This window comes from Coregonus clupeaformis, chromosome 29 (genome assembly GCF_020615455.1).
Source record: "Coregonus clupeaformis isolate EN_2021a chromosome 29, ASM2061545v1, whole genome shotgun sequence".
Lineage (NCBI taxonomy): Eukaryota > Metazoa > Chordata > Actinopteri > Salmoniformes > Salmonidae > Coregonus > Coregonus clupeaformis.
In genome coordinates, this window is record NC_059220.1 from 18,902,398 (window position 1) to 18,914,720 (window position 12,323).

Below are 12,323 nucleotides of genomic sequence, written 5' to 3' on the forward strand. Positions count from 1 at the left end.
AGTAAAAATCCACCCAAAAACTATTAGTCCATTGTTTTCAAGATATGTAACTTTCAAAATACAGAAATCACCCCTGTATGACGTTTTACATCATATACGCAGCATCATATAATGCAAAATGCATCATACAGGAATGATTTCTGTAGTTCGAAAGTTACATACAGTATCCTGAAAACTTGATTGCTGACAAGCAAAACATTTTGAAACCATGTCAACAATGGACTAATGAAACAAATACCAAAATATATTTTTTGGGGTGGAATTTTCCATTCAATTAATGTTTTATCCACAACTCTGTCCATCGCCATTGTAATCTACTGGGAAGCCAAAATGTTCCCAAACGGGAGATTAAACGATGGAGGATCCTCCAATTCTGGTTTATCAAATCGACCCCACCACTCGCCATTGTACAGAACTAGCTAACTGCTGCATCTCACAAAAGGACAGCTTGAAATGCGGCAATTATGATTATAATTTTGATTACAACGTGCGCGTAGGCTCCAGTTGTTTTAATGGAATAGCCTGAAAAGTTGTTTTCAGCTCAGATTTCCTCAAGAGGCATAGGCCTACAACGCAGCGTAGGCATGGCCTATAGGCCTGGTGTTTTTATTTTGTAAATATATATATTTCACAGTGCGAACCGAACCGAGGTCTCCATACCGAATGGTTCGGTACGAATATGTGTGCCGTTAACACCCCTGATATCTACGGACATGCAAGAAAATACGTAAATGCCAGCAGCATCTTATTTTGTATTGTTTGAAAAGGTCAACTCAAATGCAGCATCACCTCGATGACTCATAGAAAATACATTTATAAGAGTGTGAAATGCACTCCACTAAAAAAAATTATTACCAGGTATTTAACTGTTGTGCAAGTTGGGTCTTGTTCCCAGAGGGGTGGGTGTGTGTGTGTGTGTGTGTGTGTGTGTGTGTGTGTTTCGTGCCCTGTCATTATCAGTCCCGAACAGAGAGATCTTCTGGTCTCCTCACAGTAAACAAGTCAATTATCTCCCTATGAAAGGGTCCGTTCCAAAGGTCAGCCTTTTGAGAAAGTGGTGAGCGAACGAGGGAGAACACAAAATAATAGAGGGGGAGAGAGAGAGGATGTGGAGAGAGAGAGAGAGCGAGGACGTAGAGAGAGAGACGACGTGGAGAGGGAGGACGTGGAGAGAGAGGGAGAGGACGTGGAGAGAGAGAGAGGGGACGTGGAGAGAGAGAGAGAGAGAGGACGTAGAGAGAGGGAGAGAGGGGACGTGGAGAGAGAGGGGACGTGGAGAGAGAGAGGACGTGGAGAGAGAGAGGACGTGGAGAGCGAGAGGACGTGGAGAGAGAGAGAGAGAACGTGGAGAGAGAGAGAGAGAACGTGAGAGAGAGAGAGAACGTGGAGAGAGAGAGAGAACGTGGAGAGAGAGAGAGAACGTGGAGAGAGAGAGAGAACGTGGAGAGAGAGAGAGAACGTGGAGAGAGAACGTGGAGAGAGAGAGAGATAACGTGGAGAGAGAGAGAACGTGGAGAGAGAGAACGTGTAGAGAGAGAGAGAGAACCTGGAGAGAGAGAGAACGTGGAGAGAGAGAGAGAGAACGTGGAGAGAGAGAACGTGGAGAGAGAGAGAGAACGTGGAGAGAGAGAGAGAACGTGGAGAGAGAGAGAACGTGTAGAGAGAGAGAGAGAACCTGGAGAGAGAGAGAACGTGGAGAGAGAGAGAGAACGTGGAGAGAGAGAGAGAGAACGTGGAGAGAGAGAACGTGGAGAGAGAACGTGGAGAGAGAGAGAGAGAACGTGGAGAGAGAGAGAGAACGTGGAGAGAGAACGTGTAGAGAGAGAGAGATAACGTGGAGAGAGAGAGAGAACGTGGAGAGAGAGAACGTGTAGAGAGAGAGAGAGAACCTGGAGAGAGAACGGAGAGAGAGAGAACGTGGAGAGAGAGAGAGAGAACGTGAGAGAGAGAGAAACGTGAGAGAGAGAGAGAACGTGGAGAGAGAGAGCGTGAGAGAGAGAACGTGGAGAGAGAACGTGGAGAGAGAGAGAGAGAACGTGGAGAGAGAGAGAGAGAACGTGGAGAGAGAGAGAGAGAACGTGGAGAGAGAGAGAGAGAACGTGGAGAGAGAGAGAGAGAACGTGGAGAGAGAGAGAACGTGGAGAGAGAGAGAACGTGGAGAGAGAGAGAACGTGGAGAGAGAGAGAACGTGGAGAGAGAGAACGTGGAGAGAGAGAGAACGTGGAGAGAGAGAGAACGTGGAGAGAGAGCGAGCGAGAGAAAGTGGAGAGAGAGCGAGCGAGATAACGTGGAGAGAGAGCGAGCGAGATAACGTGGAGAGAGAGCGAGAGAACGTGGAGAGAGAGCGAGAGAACATGGAGAGAGAGCGAGAGAACGTGGAGAGAGAGCGAGAGAACGTGGAGAGAGAACGTGGAGAGAGAGAGAGAACGTGGAGAGAGAGAGAGAACGTGGAGAGAGAGAGAGAAAGTGGAGAGAGAACGTGGAGAGAGAGAGAACGTGGAGAGAGAGAGAACGTGGAGAGAGAGAGAACGTGGAGAGAGAGCGAGAGAGAGAACGTGGAGAGAGAGCGAGCGAGAGAAAGTGGAGAGAGAGCGAGCGAGATAACGTGGAGAGAGAGCGAGATAACGTGGAGAGAGAGCGAGAGAACGTGGAGAGAGAGCGAGAGAACGTGGAGAGAGAGCGAGAGAACGTGGAGAGAGAACGTGGAGAGAGCGAGAGAACGTGGAGAGAGAGATAGAGAACATGGAGAGAGGAGAGAACGTGGAGAGAGAGAGAGAACGTGGAGAGAGAACGTGGAGAGAGAAAGAGAACGTGGAGAGAGAGAGAGAAAGTGGAGAGAGAGAGAGAGAGAACGTGGAGAGAGAGAGAGAGAGAACGTGGAGAGAGGGAGAGAGAACGTGGAGAGAGAGAGAACGTGGAGAGAGGAGAGAACATGGAGAGAGAGAGAGAACGTGGAGAGAGAGAGAGAACGTGGAGAGAGAGAGAAACGTGGAGAGAGAGAGAGAACGTGGAGAGAGAGAGAGAACGTGGAGAGAGAGAGAGAACGTGGAGAGAGAGAGAGAGAGAGAGAACGTGGAGAGAGAGAGAGAACGTGGAGAGAGAGAGAACGTGGAGAGAGAGAGAGAACGTGGAGAGAGAGAGAACGTGGAGAGAGAGAGAGAACGTGGAGAGAGAGAGAACGTGAGAGAGAGAGAGAACGTGAGAGAGAGAGAGAACGTGGAGAGAGAGAGAACGTAAGAGAGAAGTGGAGAGAGAGAGAGAACGTGGAGAGAGAGAGAACGTGAGAGAGAGAGAGAACGTGGAGAGAGAGCGAGAGAACGTGGAGAGAGAACGTAGAGAGAGCGAGAGAGAGAGCGAGAGAACGTGGAGAGAGAGATAGAGAACATGAGAGAGAGAGACGAGGAAGAGAGAGAAACGTGGAGAGAGAACGTGGAGAGAAAGAGAACGTGAGAGAGAGAGAACGTGAGAGAGAGAGAGAGAGAACGTGGAGAGAGAGAGAAAGTGGAGAGAGAGAGAGAGAGAGAGAGAGAGAGAGAGAGAACGTGGAGAGAGGGAGAGAGAACGTGGAGAGAGAGAGAACATGGAGAGAGAGAGAGAACGTGGAGAGAGAGAGAGAACGTGGAGAGAGAGAGAGAACGTGGAGAGAGAGAGAGAGAGAGAGAGAGAGAGAACGTGGAGAGAGAGAGAGAACGTGAGAGAGAGAGAGAACGTGAGAGAGAGAGAACGTGAGAGAGAGAGAGAACGTGGAGAGAGAGAGAGAACGTGAGAGAGAGAGAGAGAACGTGAGAGAGAGAGAGAGAGAACGTGAGAGAGAGAGAGAGAACGTGGAGAGAGAGAGAGAAACGTGGAGAGAGAGAGAGAACGTGAGAGAGAGAGAGAACGTGAGAGAGAGAGAGAGAACGTGGAGAGAGAGAGAGAACGTGGAGAGAGAGAGAGAGAAAATGGAGAGAGAGAGAACGTGGAGAGAGAGAGAGAACGTGGAGAGAGAGAGAACGTGGAGAGAACGTGGAGAGAGAACGTGGAGAGAGAGAGAACATGGAGAGAACGTGGAGAGAGAACGTGGAGAGAGAAAGAGAACGTGGAGAGAGAGAGAGAACGTGGAGAGAGAGAGAGAGAAAGTGGAGAGAGAGAGAGAAAGTGGAGAGAGAGAGAACGTGGAGAGAGAGAGAACGTGGAGAGAGAGAGAACGTGGAGAGAGGAGAGAACGTGGAGAGAGAGAGAGAGAACGTGGCGAGAGAGAGAGAACGTGGAGAGAGAGAGAGAGAGAGAGAACGTGGAGAGAGAGAGAACGTGGAGAGAGAGAGAGAACGTGGAGAGAGAGAGAACGTGGAGAGAGAGAGAGAGAACGTGGAGAGAGAGAGAGAGAACGTGAGAGAGAGAGAGAGAACGTGGAGAGAGAGAGAGAGAACGTGGAGAGAGAGAGAGAACGTGGAGAGAGAGAGAGAACGTGGAGAGAGAGAGAGAGAACGTGGAGAGAGAACGTGAGAGAAACGTGAGAGAGAGAGAGAACGTGGAGAGAGCGAGCGAGATAACGTGGAGAGAGAGCGAGATAACGTGGAGAGAGAGCGAGCGAGATAACGTGGAGAGAGAGCGAGCGAGATAACATGGAGAGAGAGCGAGAGAACGTGGAGAGAGAGCGAGAGAACGTGGAGAGAGAGCGAGAGAACGTGGAGAGAGCGAGAGAACGTGGAGAGAGAGCGAGAGAACGTGGAGAGAGAGCGAGAATGTGGAGAGAGAGCGAGAGAGAGAACGTGGAGAGAGAGCGAGAGAACGTGGAGAGAGAGAACGTAGAGAGAGAGCGAGAGAATGTGGAGAGAGAGCGAGATAACGTGGAGAGAGAGCGAGAGAACGTGGAGAGAGAGCGAGAGAACGTGGAGAGAGAGAGAGAACGTGGAGAGAGAGAGAGAGGAGAGAGAGAGAGGAGAACGTGGAGAGAGAGAGAACGTGGAGAGAGAGAGAGAACGTGGAGAGAGCGAGAGAACGTGGAGAGAGAACGTGGAGAGAGAGAGAAACGTGGAGAGAGAGAGAGGAACGTGGGAGAAGAGAGAACGGGGAGAGAGAGAGAAAACGTGGAGAGAAGAGAGAGAGAACGTGGAAGAGAGAACGTGGAGAGAGAGAGAGAACGTGGAGAGAGAGAGAGAGAGAACGTGGAGAGAGAGAGAGAGAGAACGTGGAGAGAGAGAGAGAACGGGAGAGAGAGAGAGAACGTGGAGAGAGAGAGAGAGAACGTGGAGAGAGAGAGAGAACGTGGAGAGAGAGAGAAAATGGAGAGAGAGAGAGAGAACGTGGAGAGAGAGAGAGAACGTGGAGAGAACGTGGAGAGAGAACATGGAGAGAACGTGGAGAGAGAACGTGGAGAGAGAAAGAGAACGTGGAGAGAGAGAGAGAACGTGGAGAGAGAGAGAGAGAACGTGGAGAGAGAGAGAAAGTGGAGAGAGAGAGAGAGTGAGAGAGAGAGAGAGAGAACGTGAGAGAGAGAGAGAGAGAACGTGAGAGAGAGAAACGTGAAGAGAGAGAACGTGGAGAGAGAGAGAACGTGAGAGAGAGAGAGAAAACGGTAGAGAGAGAGAGAGCGTGAGAGAGAGAGAACGTGGAGAGAGAGAGAGAACGTGGAGAGAGAGGAGAACGTGGAGAGAGAAAGCGTGAGAGAGAGAGAGAACGTGAGAGAGAGAAAACGTGAGAGAGAGAACGTGGAGAGAGAGAGAACGTGGAGAGAGAGAGAGAACGTGGAGAGAGAGAGAGAGAGAACGTGGAGAGAGAGAGAGAGAACGTGGAGAGAGAGAGAGAGAACGTGGAGAGAACGTGGAGAGAGAACGTGGAGAGAACGTGGAGAGAGAACGTGGAGAGAACGTGGAGAGAGAGAGAGAGAGAACGTGGAGAGAGAGCGAGCGAGATAACGTGGAGAGAGCGAGCGAGATAACGTGGAGAGAGAGCGAGCGAGATAACGTGGAGAGAGAGAGAGCGAACGTGGAGAGAGAGCGAGAGAACGTGGAGAGAGCGAGAGAACGTGAGAGAGGAGCGAGAGAACGTGGAGAGAGAGCGAGAATGTGGAGAGAGAGCGAGAGAGAGCGAGAGAACGTGGAGAGAGAACGAAGAGAGAGAGCGAGAGAATGTGGAGAGAGAGCGAGAGAACGTGGAGAGAGAGCGAGAGAACGTGGAGAGAGAGCGAGAGAACGTGGAGAGAGAGAGAGAGAACGTGGAGAGAGAGAGAGAACGTGGAGAGAGAGAGAGAGAACGTGGAGAGAGAGAGAGAGGAGAGAGAGAGAGGAGAGAACGTGGAGAGAGAGAGAGAACGTGGAGAGAGAGAGAGAACGTGGAGAGAGCGAGAGAACGTGGAGAGAGAACGTGGAGAGAGAGAGAGAGAACGTGGAGAGAGAGAGAGAGAGAACATGGAGAGAGAGAGAACGTGGAGAGAGAGAGAGAACGTGGAGAGAGAGAGAACGTGGAGAGAGAGAGAGAGAACGTGGAGAGAGAGAGAGAGAGAGAAAGAGAACGTGGAGAGAGAGAGAACGTGGAGAGAACGTGGAGAGAGAACGTGGAGAGAGAGAGAACGTGGAGAGAACGTGGAGAGAGAACGTGGAGAGAGAGAGAACGTGGAGAGAACGTGGAGAGAGAACGTGGAGAGAGAGAGAACGTGGAGAGAACGTGGAGAAAGAGAGAACGTGGAGAGAGCGAGAGAGAGAACGTGGAGAGAGCGAGAGAGAGAACGTGGAGAGAGAGAGAAAGTGGAGAGAGAGCGAGCGAGATAAGGTGGAGAGAGAGCGAGCGAGATAACATGGAGAGAGAGCGAGCGAGATAACATGGAGAGAGAGCGAGCGAGATAACGTGGAGAGAGCGAGAGAACGTGGAGAGAGCGAGAGAACGTGGAGAGAGAGCGAGAACGTGGAGAGAGAGCGAGAGAGAGAACGTGGAGAGAGAGCGAAGAACGTGGAGAGAGAGAACGTGGAGAGAGAGCGAGAGAACGTGGAGAGAGAGCGAGAGAACGTGGAGAGAGAGCGAGAGAACGTGGAGAGAGAGCGAGAGAACGTGGAGAGAGAGCGAGAGAACGTGGAGAGAGAGCGAGAGAACGTGGAGAGAGAGCGAGAGAATGTGGAGAGAGAGAGAGAGAGAGAACGTGGAGAGAGAGAGAGAGAACGTGAGAGAGAGAGAGAGAGGAGAGAGAGAGAGGAGAGAACGTGGAGAGGAGAGAGAGAGAACGTGGAGAGAGCGAGAGAACGTGGAGAGAGCAGAGAGAGAGAGAGAGAACGTGGAGAGAGAGAGAACGTGGAGAGAGAGAACGAAGAGAGAGAGAGAACGTCGAGAGAGAGAGAACGTGGAGAGAGAGAGAGAACGTGGAGAGAGAGAGAAACGTGGAGAGAGCGAGAGAACGTGGAGCGAGAGCGAGAGAACGTGAGAGAGAGAGCGAGAGAGAAGACGTGGAAGAGAGAGCGAGAGAGAGACGTGGAGAGAGAGAGAACGAAGAGAGAGAGAGAGAACGTGAGAGAGAGAGAGAGAGAGCGTGGAGAGAGAGAGAGAGAGAGAGAGAGAGAGAGAGAGAGAGAGAGAGAGAGAGAGAGAGAGAAGGAGAGAGAGAGAGAGAGAGAACGTGGAGAGAGAGAGAGAGAGAGAACGTAGAGAGAGAGAGAGAGAGAGAGAGAGAGAGAAACGTAGAGAGAGAGAGAGAGAGAAGAGAGAGAGAGAGAGAGAGAGAGAGAGAGAGAGAGAGAGAGAGAGAGAGAGAGAGAGAGAGAGAGAGAGAGAGAGAGAGAGAGAGAGAGAGAGAGAGGAGAGAATGTGGAGAGAGAGAGAGAGAGAACGTGGAGAGAGAGGGAGAGAACGTGGAGAGAGAGGTGGTAGATAAGAGAAATGGAGGAGGGGGACAATAAAAGATGGTAAGACAGATGGCAAGATATGGACAGCAAAGAAAAGGTGCACACCTCCTCAGAAGAGAAATGTGTGGTGTGATTCATGTAACTGTGTGCCCAGGTGGAGGAACCAATAGTGGATCAAGACCTAACAGCCTTATAATGACTGATAAAAGGCACTAATGAAACATTAATAAGGTCTATGATGACGTCTGGTTTTGGTGGCATTATTGGACTACTTGGAGCAGGCAGTCACAATACAAAACTCCTTAGCATGTCTTAATGATACACTTTGAATGGCCAGAGTGGAGGTAAGGACACCCATGGGTGTATATCCACTTACCTGTTCGGTTCAATTAGCAAAAGTTTCACACAATGCAGCTTTATTGTAACAGACTGATAAGAACTGATCCTGCATTCCTAAGATAGTATCTGGTGAACAAACATTATGATGGTGCAATCACGTCACAGATGAGCCCGACCAGTCCATGACATGTGAAAGAATGACACGAAATATGAGGGCCATCGATCAAATGACAAACCAATAAAGTCCGGGACATAGCCACATTAGACATAATTTGTGCACACACACGTGTGAACATGTTCTCGCACAGACTTACACATGCACACTTTCTGGTACATTCCATACCGAGTCTTCATGGGAAACCATTAACGCAGAACTGGCCAGTAAACTCTGTGTGTGTGTGTGTGTGTGTGTGTGTGTGTGTGTGTGTGTGTGTGTGTGTGTGTGTGTCTCTCTCAGTAGGCTGATACCCGGAGCTGTACGCTGAGTAAGACCATGATGTCCCCTGTGACATTCACACAGTTCCACTACAAAGCTCCAGTTATGTGTTTGTCATGGGTCCCTGCATGGCGCTCATCAGCAGACAGCAGTAGTTACATAATCACACAGTGTATCAAGCTGGCCCACACTATCTCCACAGTGGAAAGAATCAATATGTTATCAGAGCCATAGACATACAGATTTTAACACATGATCCTCCAAGATGTTTCCAGCACCATGTTGCCCAGTATGTATGTATGTATGCATGCATGTATACACACAGTGCATTCGCAAAGTATTCAGACCCCTTCTCAACATTTTGTACGTTACAGCCTTATTCTAAAATGGATTTTAAAAAATAAATAAAAACTCAAATCTACACACAATACCCCATAATGTACCTCATAATGACAAGGCGAAAACAGGTTTTTAGAAATGTTTGCTAATTAAAAACAAAAAAACAGAAATAGGTTATTTACGTAAGTATTCAGACACTTTGCTATGAGACTTGAAATTGAGCTCAGGTGCATCCTGTTTCCATTGATCATCCTTGAGATGTTTCTACAACTTGGAGTCCACCTGTGGTAAATTCAATTGATTGGACATGATTTGGAAAGGCACACACCTGTCTATATAAAGGTCCCACAGTTGACAGTGCATGTCAGAGCAAAAATCAAGCCATGAGGTCGAAGGAATTGTCCATACAGTTCCGAGACAGGATTGAATCGAGGCACAGATCTGGGGAAGGCTACAGAAAAATGTCTGCAGCATTGAAGGTCCCAAGAACACAGTGGCCTCCATCATTCTTAAATGGAAGAAGTTTGGAACCACCAAGACTCTTCCTAGAGCTGGCCGCAAGGCCAAACTCTGCAATCGAGAAGGGCCTTGGTCAGGGAGGTGACCAAGAACCCAATGGTCACTGACAGAGCTTCAGAGTTCCTCTGTGGAGATGGGGAAACCTTCCAGAAGGACAACCATCTCTGCAGCACTCCACCAATCAGGTCTTTATGGTAGAGTAGCCAGACGGAAGCCACTCCTCAGTAAAAAGGCACATGACAGCCCGCTTGGAGTTTGCCAAAAGGCACCTAAAGGACTCTCAGACCATGAGAAACAAGATTCTCTGGTCTGACGAAACCAAGATTGAACTCTTTGGCCTGAATGCCAAGCGTCACATCTGGAGGAAACCTGACACAATCCCTACGGTGAAGTATGGTGGTGGCAGCATCATGCTGTGTGGATGTTTTCAGCGACAGGGACTGGGAGACTAGGCAGGATCGAGGGAAAGATGAACGGAGCAGAGAGATCCTTGATGAAAACCTGCTCCAGAGCTCTCAGGACCTGAGACAGGGCGAAGGTTCACCTTCCAACAGGACAACGACCCTAAGCACACAGCCAAGACAACGCAGGAGTGGCTTTGGGACAAGTCTCTGAATGTTCTTGAGGTCCAGCCAGAGCCCGGACTTGAACCCGATCGAACATCTCTGGAGAACCTGAAAATAGCTGTGCAGCGACGCTCCCCATCCAACCTGACAGAGCTTGAGAGGATCTGCAGAGAAGAATGGGAGAAACTCCCCAAATACAGGTGTGCCAAGCTTGTAGCTTCATACCCAAGAAGACTCGAGGCTGTAATTGCTGCCAAAGGTCCTTCAACAAAGTACTGAGTTAAGGGTCTGAATACTTATGTAAATGTGATATTATTTTTTATTTACATTTGAAAACATTTTTAATATCCAGTTTTTGCTTTGTCATTATGGGGTGTTCTGTGTAGATTGATGAGGAAAAATAACAATTTAATACATTTTAGAATAAGGCTGTAATGTAACAAAATGTGGAAAAAGTCAAGGGGTCTGAATAGTTTCTGAATGTACAGTGCATTCGGAAAGTATTCAGACCCCTTGACTTTTTCCGGACGGACACACACACTAGAGAGTGCACTCACATGCCAGTGTTCTTGATGATGCGTCCCGTGTCCATCTTCTGTCCAATGCCGTGGACCACGAAGACAATGTGTGTGGTCTGGGGGGGCTTGTCCTCCAGTGAGGCCTCCTCCACGTAGCCCCGGTGGAGCCGCGTACCACTGCTGGAGGCTGGGTGTGGCGTGGAAGGGGAAATGGTCAGAAAAATCAGAAGCTCTCAACAGTAGGCGATTGCACATTGCCCAGATTTTGCCTAACAAACGCTTGTGTTTGTTGATTAATGTTGAATCATAATCACCTTGATTTAAGGAAAGCCTCAATCATGAGAAACATTCAATTTCACCCCCGCCACAATGAAATGACAGATCATATACTAGGCATAGATGGTGATGAACATCGTAGATCATCCTATATTTGAAAGGAGCATTGGGGTGACTGAGTTTACATGGGGCAGTAGGTGACTCTAGGCCTGCCGCTGTGTCGGTGGCTCAGGCTGCATGTGTGGCCCTGTTCAGAGCTTTCCTTGCCAACACTGCTCTACACACTAAGCCAATGGGATTTTCTGCTTGCTATCTGGCCAGCACAGCACTAAGGGGATTTCCAGCGGCCATGGGTTTGTGTGTCATTCAGAGATTGAGGTAACTCCGGCCAGATCCACCACTTAATCTTCACCAACTGGGGATGAAAATATGGAGCTTCTCCAATCCGGTCTCATCTCCACAAGTGGCCGAGGAGGTTGTGGCTAGCTAGGGGTTGACTTGGTATTGGGGTGGGGAAGGGGGGTGCAACAGAAGAGTGGTCAGTTAGCCAGTGACCTCTAACCTTTGGAGAAGCCCAGTTTCTGGGTAACAGTGCGGGCGATCTTGGAGGTGGTGGCATCGCTGTAGAGGTAGACCTCGTCCACACTGTGCCAGTCCACGTGGGTACGACTCAACTTCAGACTATGGACAGCTGCAGAGGAGGGAGGGAGGGCAGAATGGGGGAAGGAAAGAGGGAGGGAGGGATGGGGAAAGGAGGGAATGAGAGAGGGAAGTATGAAGGGAGAGATTAAGGAAGGGATGGAGAAAGAGGGAAGCATGTGAGGAAGAGGGAATGAGAAGTGAGAGCAAGCAGAAAAAGGAGGTGAGGAAAGATGAAGATGAACAAATGAAGGGGGAGAGAGAAAACACACTAATCAAAATTATGATTACAAACTCCTCATTTTGCATTCAACAAGGAGAAGGTTTGGTCTAGTCTAGCGCTCGATCAAATACAGACTAGCGCATTGATCTACAGAGAGTCACTAGAGAACCCGAAAATAACATATTGAAGAAGCACAGGTTCACAAAGTCTGCATATTTAAACTCTTACCCGCCCATTAATTCCTTGAGTGTCATTGACTACGTGTACAGTAGATAATGTGAGATACTACAGTACCACACAAGTCCCCAGTGGGTCTCTATGGTAAGCCCAATCTCCGATGTGGATGGGCTACACTCAGGCTGTGCAGATCATATCCTCGACAGATGACTATATTAGATTTCCGCCTTGTTATCTTAGTGGGCACACAGCAACAGGGCAAGTAAAACTGGAAATACGGCATGTATAGTCTAAACAGGGGGAGCGGAATTGGAAACGGTTAGCTGAAAACAAGAACGATAAATGAAACCAGTTGACTGGGGTGAGCCGGTCACATTGAGGTTTGAATGCCACTTCAGACAATGTACAGTACGTGAAGAGGTGACAGGTTACTTTGATATGGGTCCAACACACCAGTCACCAGACTGAACCCTGCAGTGC

General features: G+C 49.2%; 1 protein-coding gene across 2 annotated transcripts in view; it reads right to left on the reverse strand.

The window, feature by feature from the left end:
* The window catches only part of LOC121544775 (phospholipase DDHD1), a 43,909-nt gene that overhangs the window by 8,602 nt on the left and 22,984 nt on the right, over positions 1-12,323 (reverse strand). For both annotated transcript variants that reach the window (XM_041854916.2, XM_041854917.2), the window contains 2 exons: positions 11,367-11,495; positions 10,568-10,715 (listed from right to left, as the gene is read on the reverse strand). In XM_041854916.2, the coding sequence (XP_041710850.1) occupies positions 10,568-10,715; positions 11,367-11,495 (277 nt within the window). The remainder of the gene's footprint in view (positions 1-10,567; positions 10,716-11,366; positions 11,496-12,323) is intronic.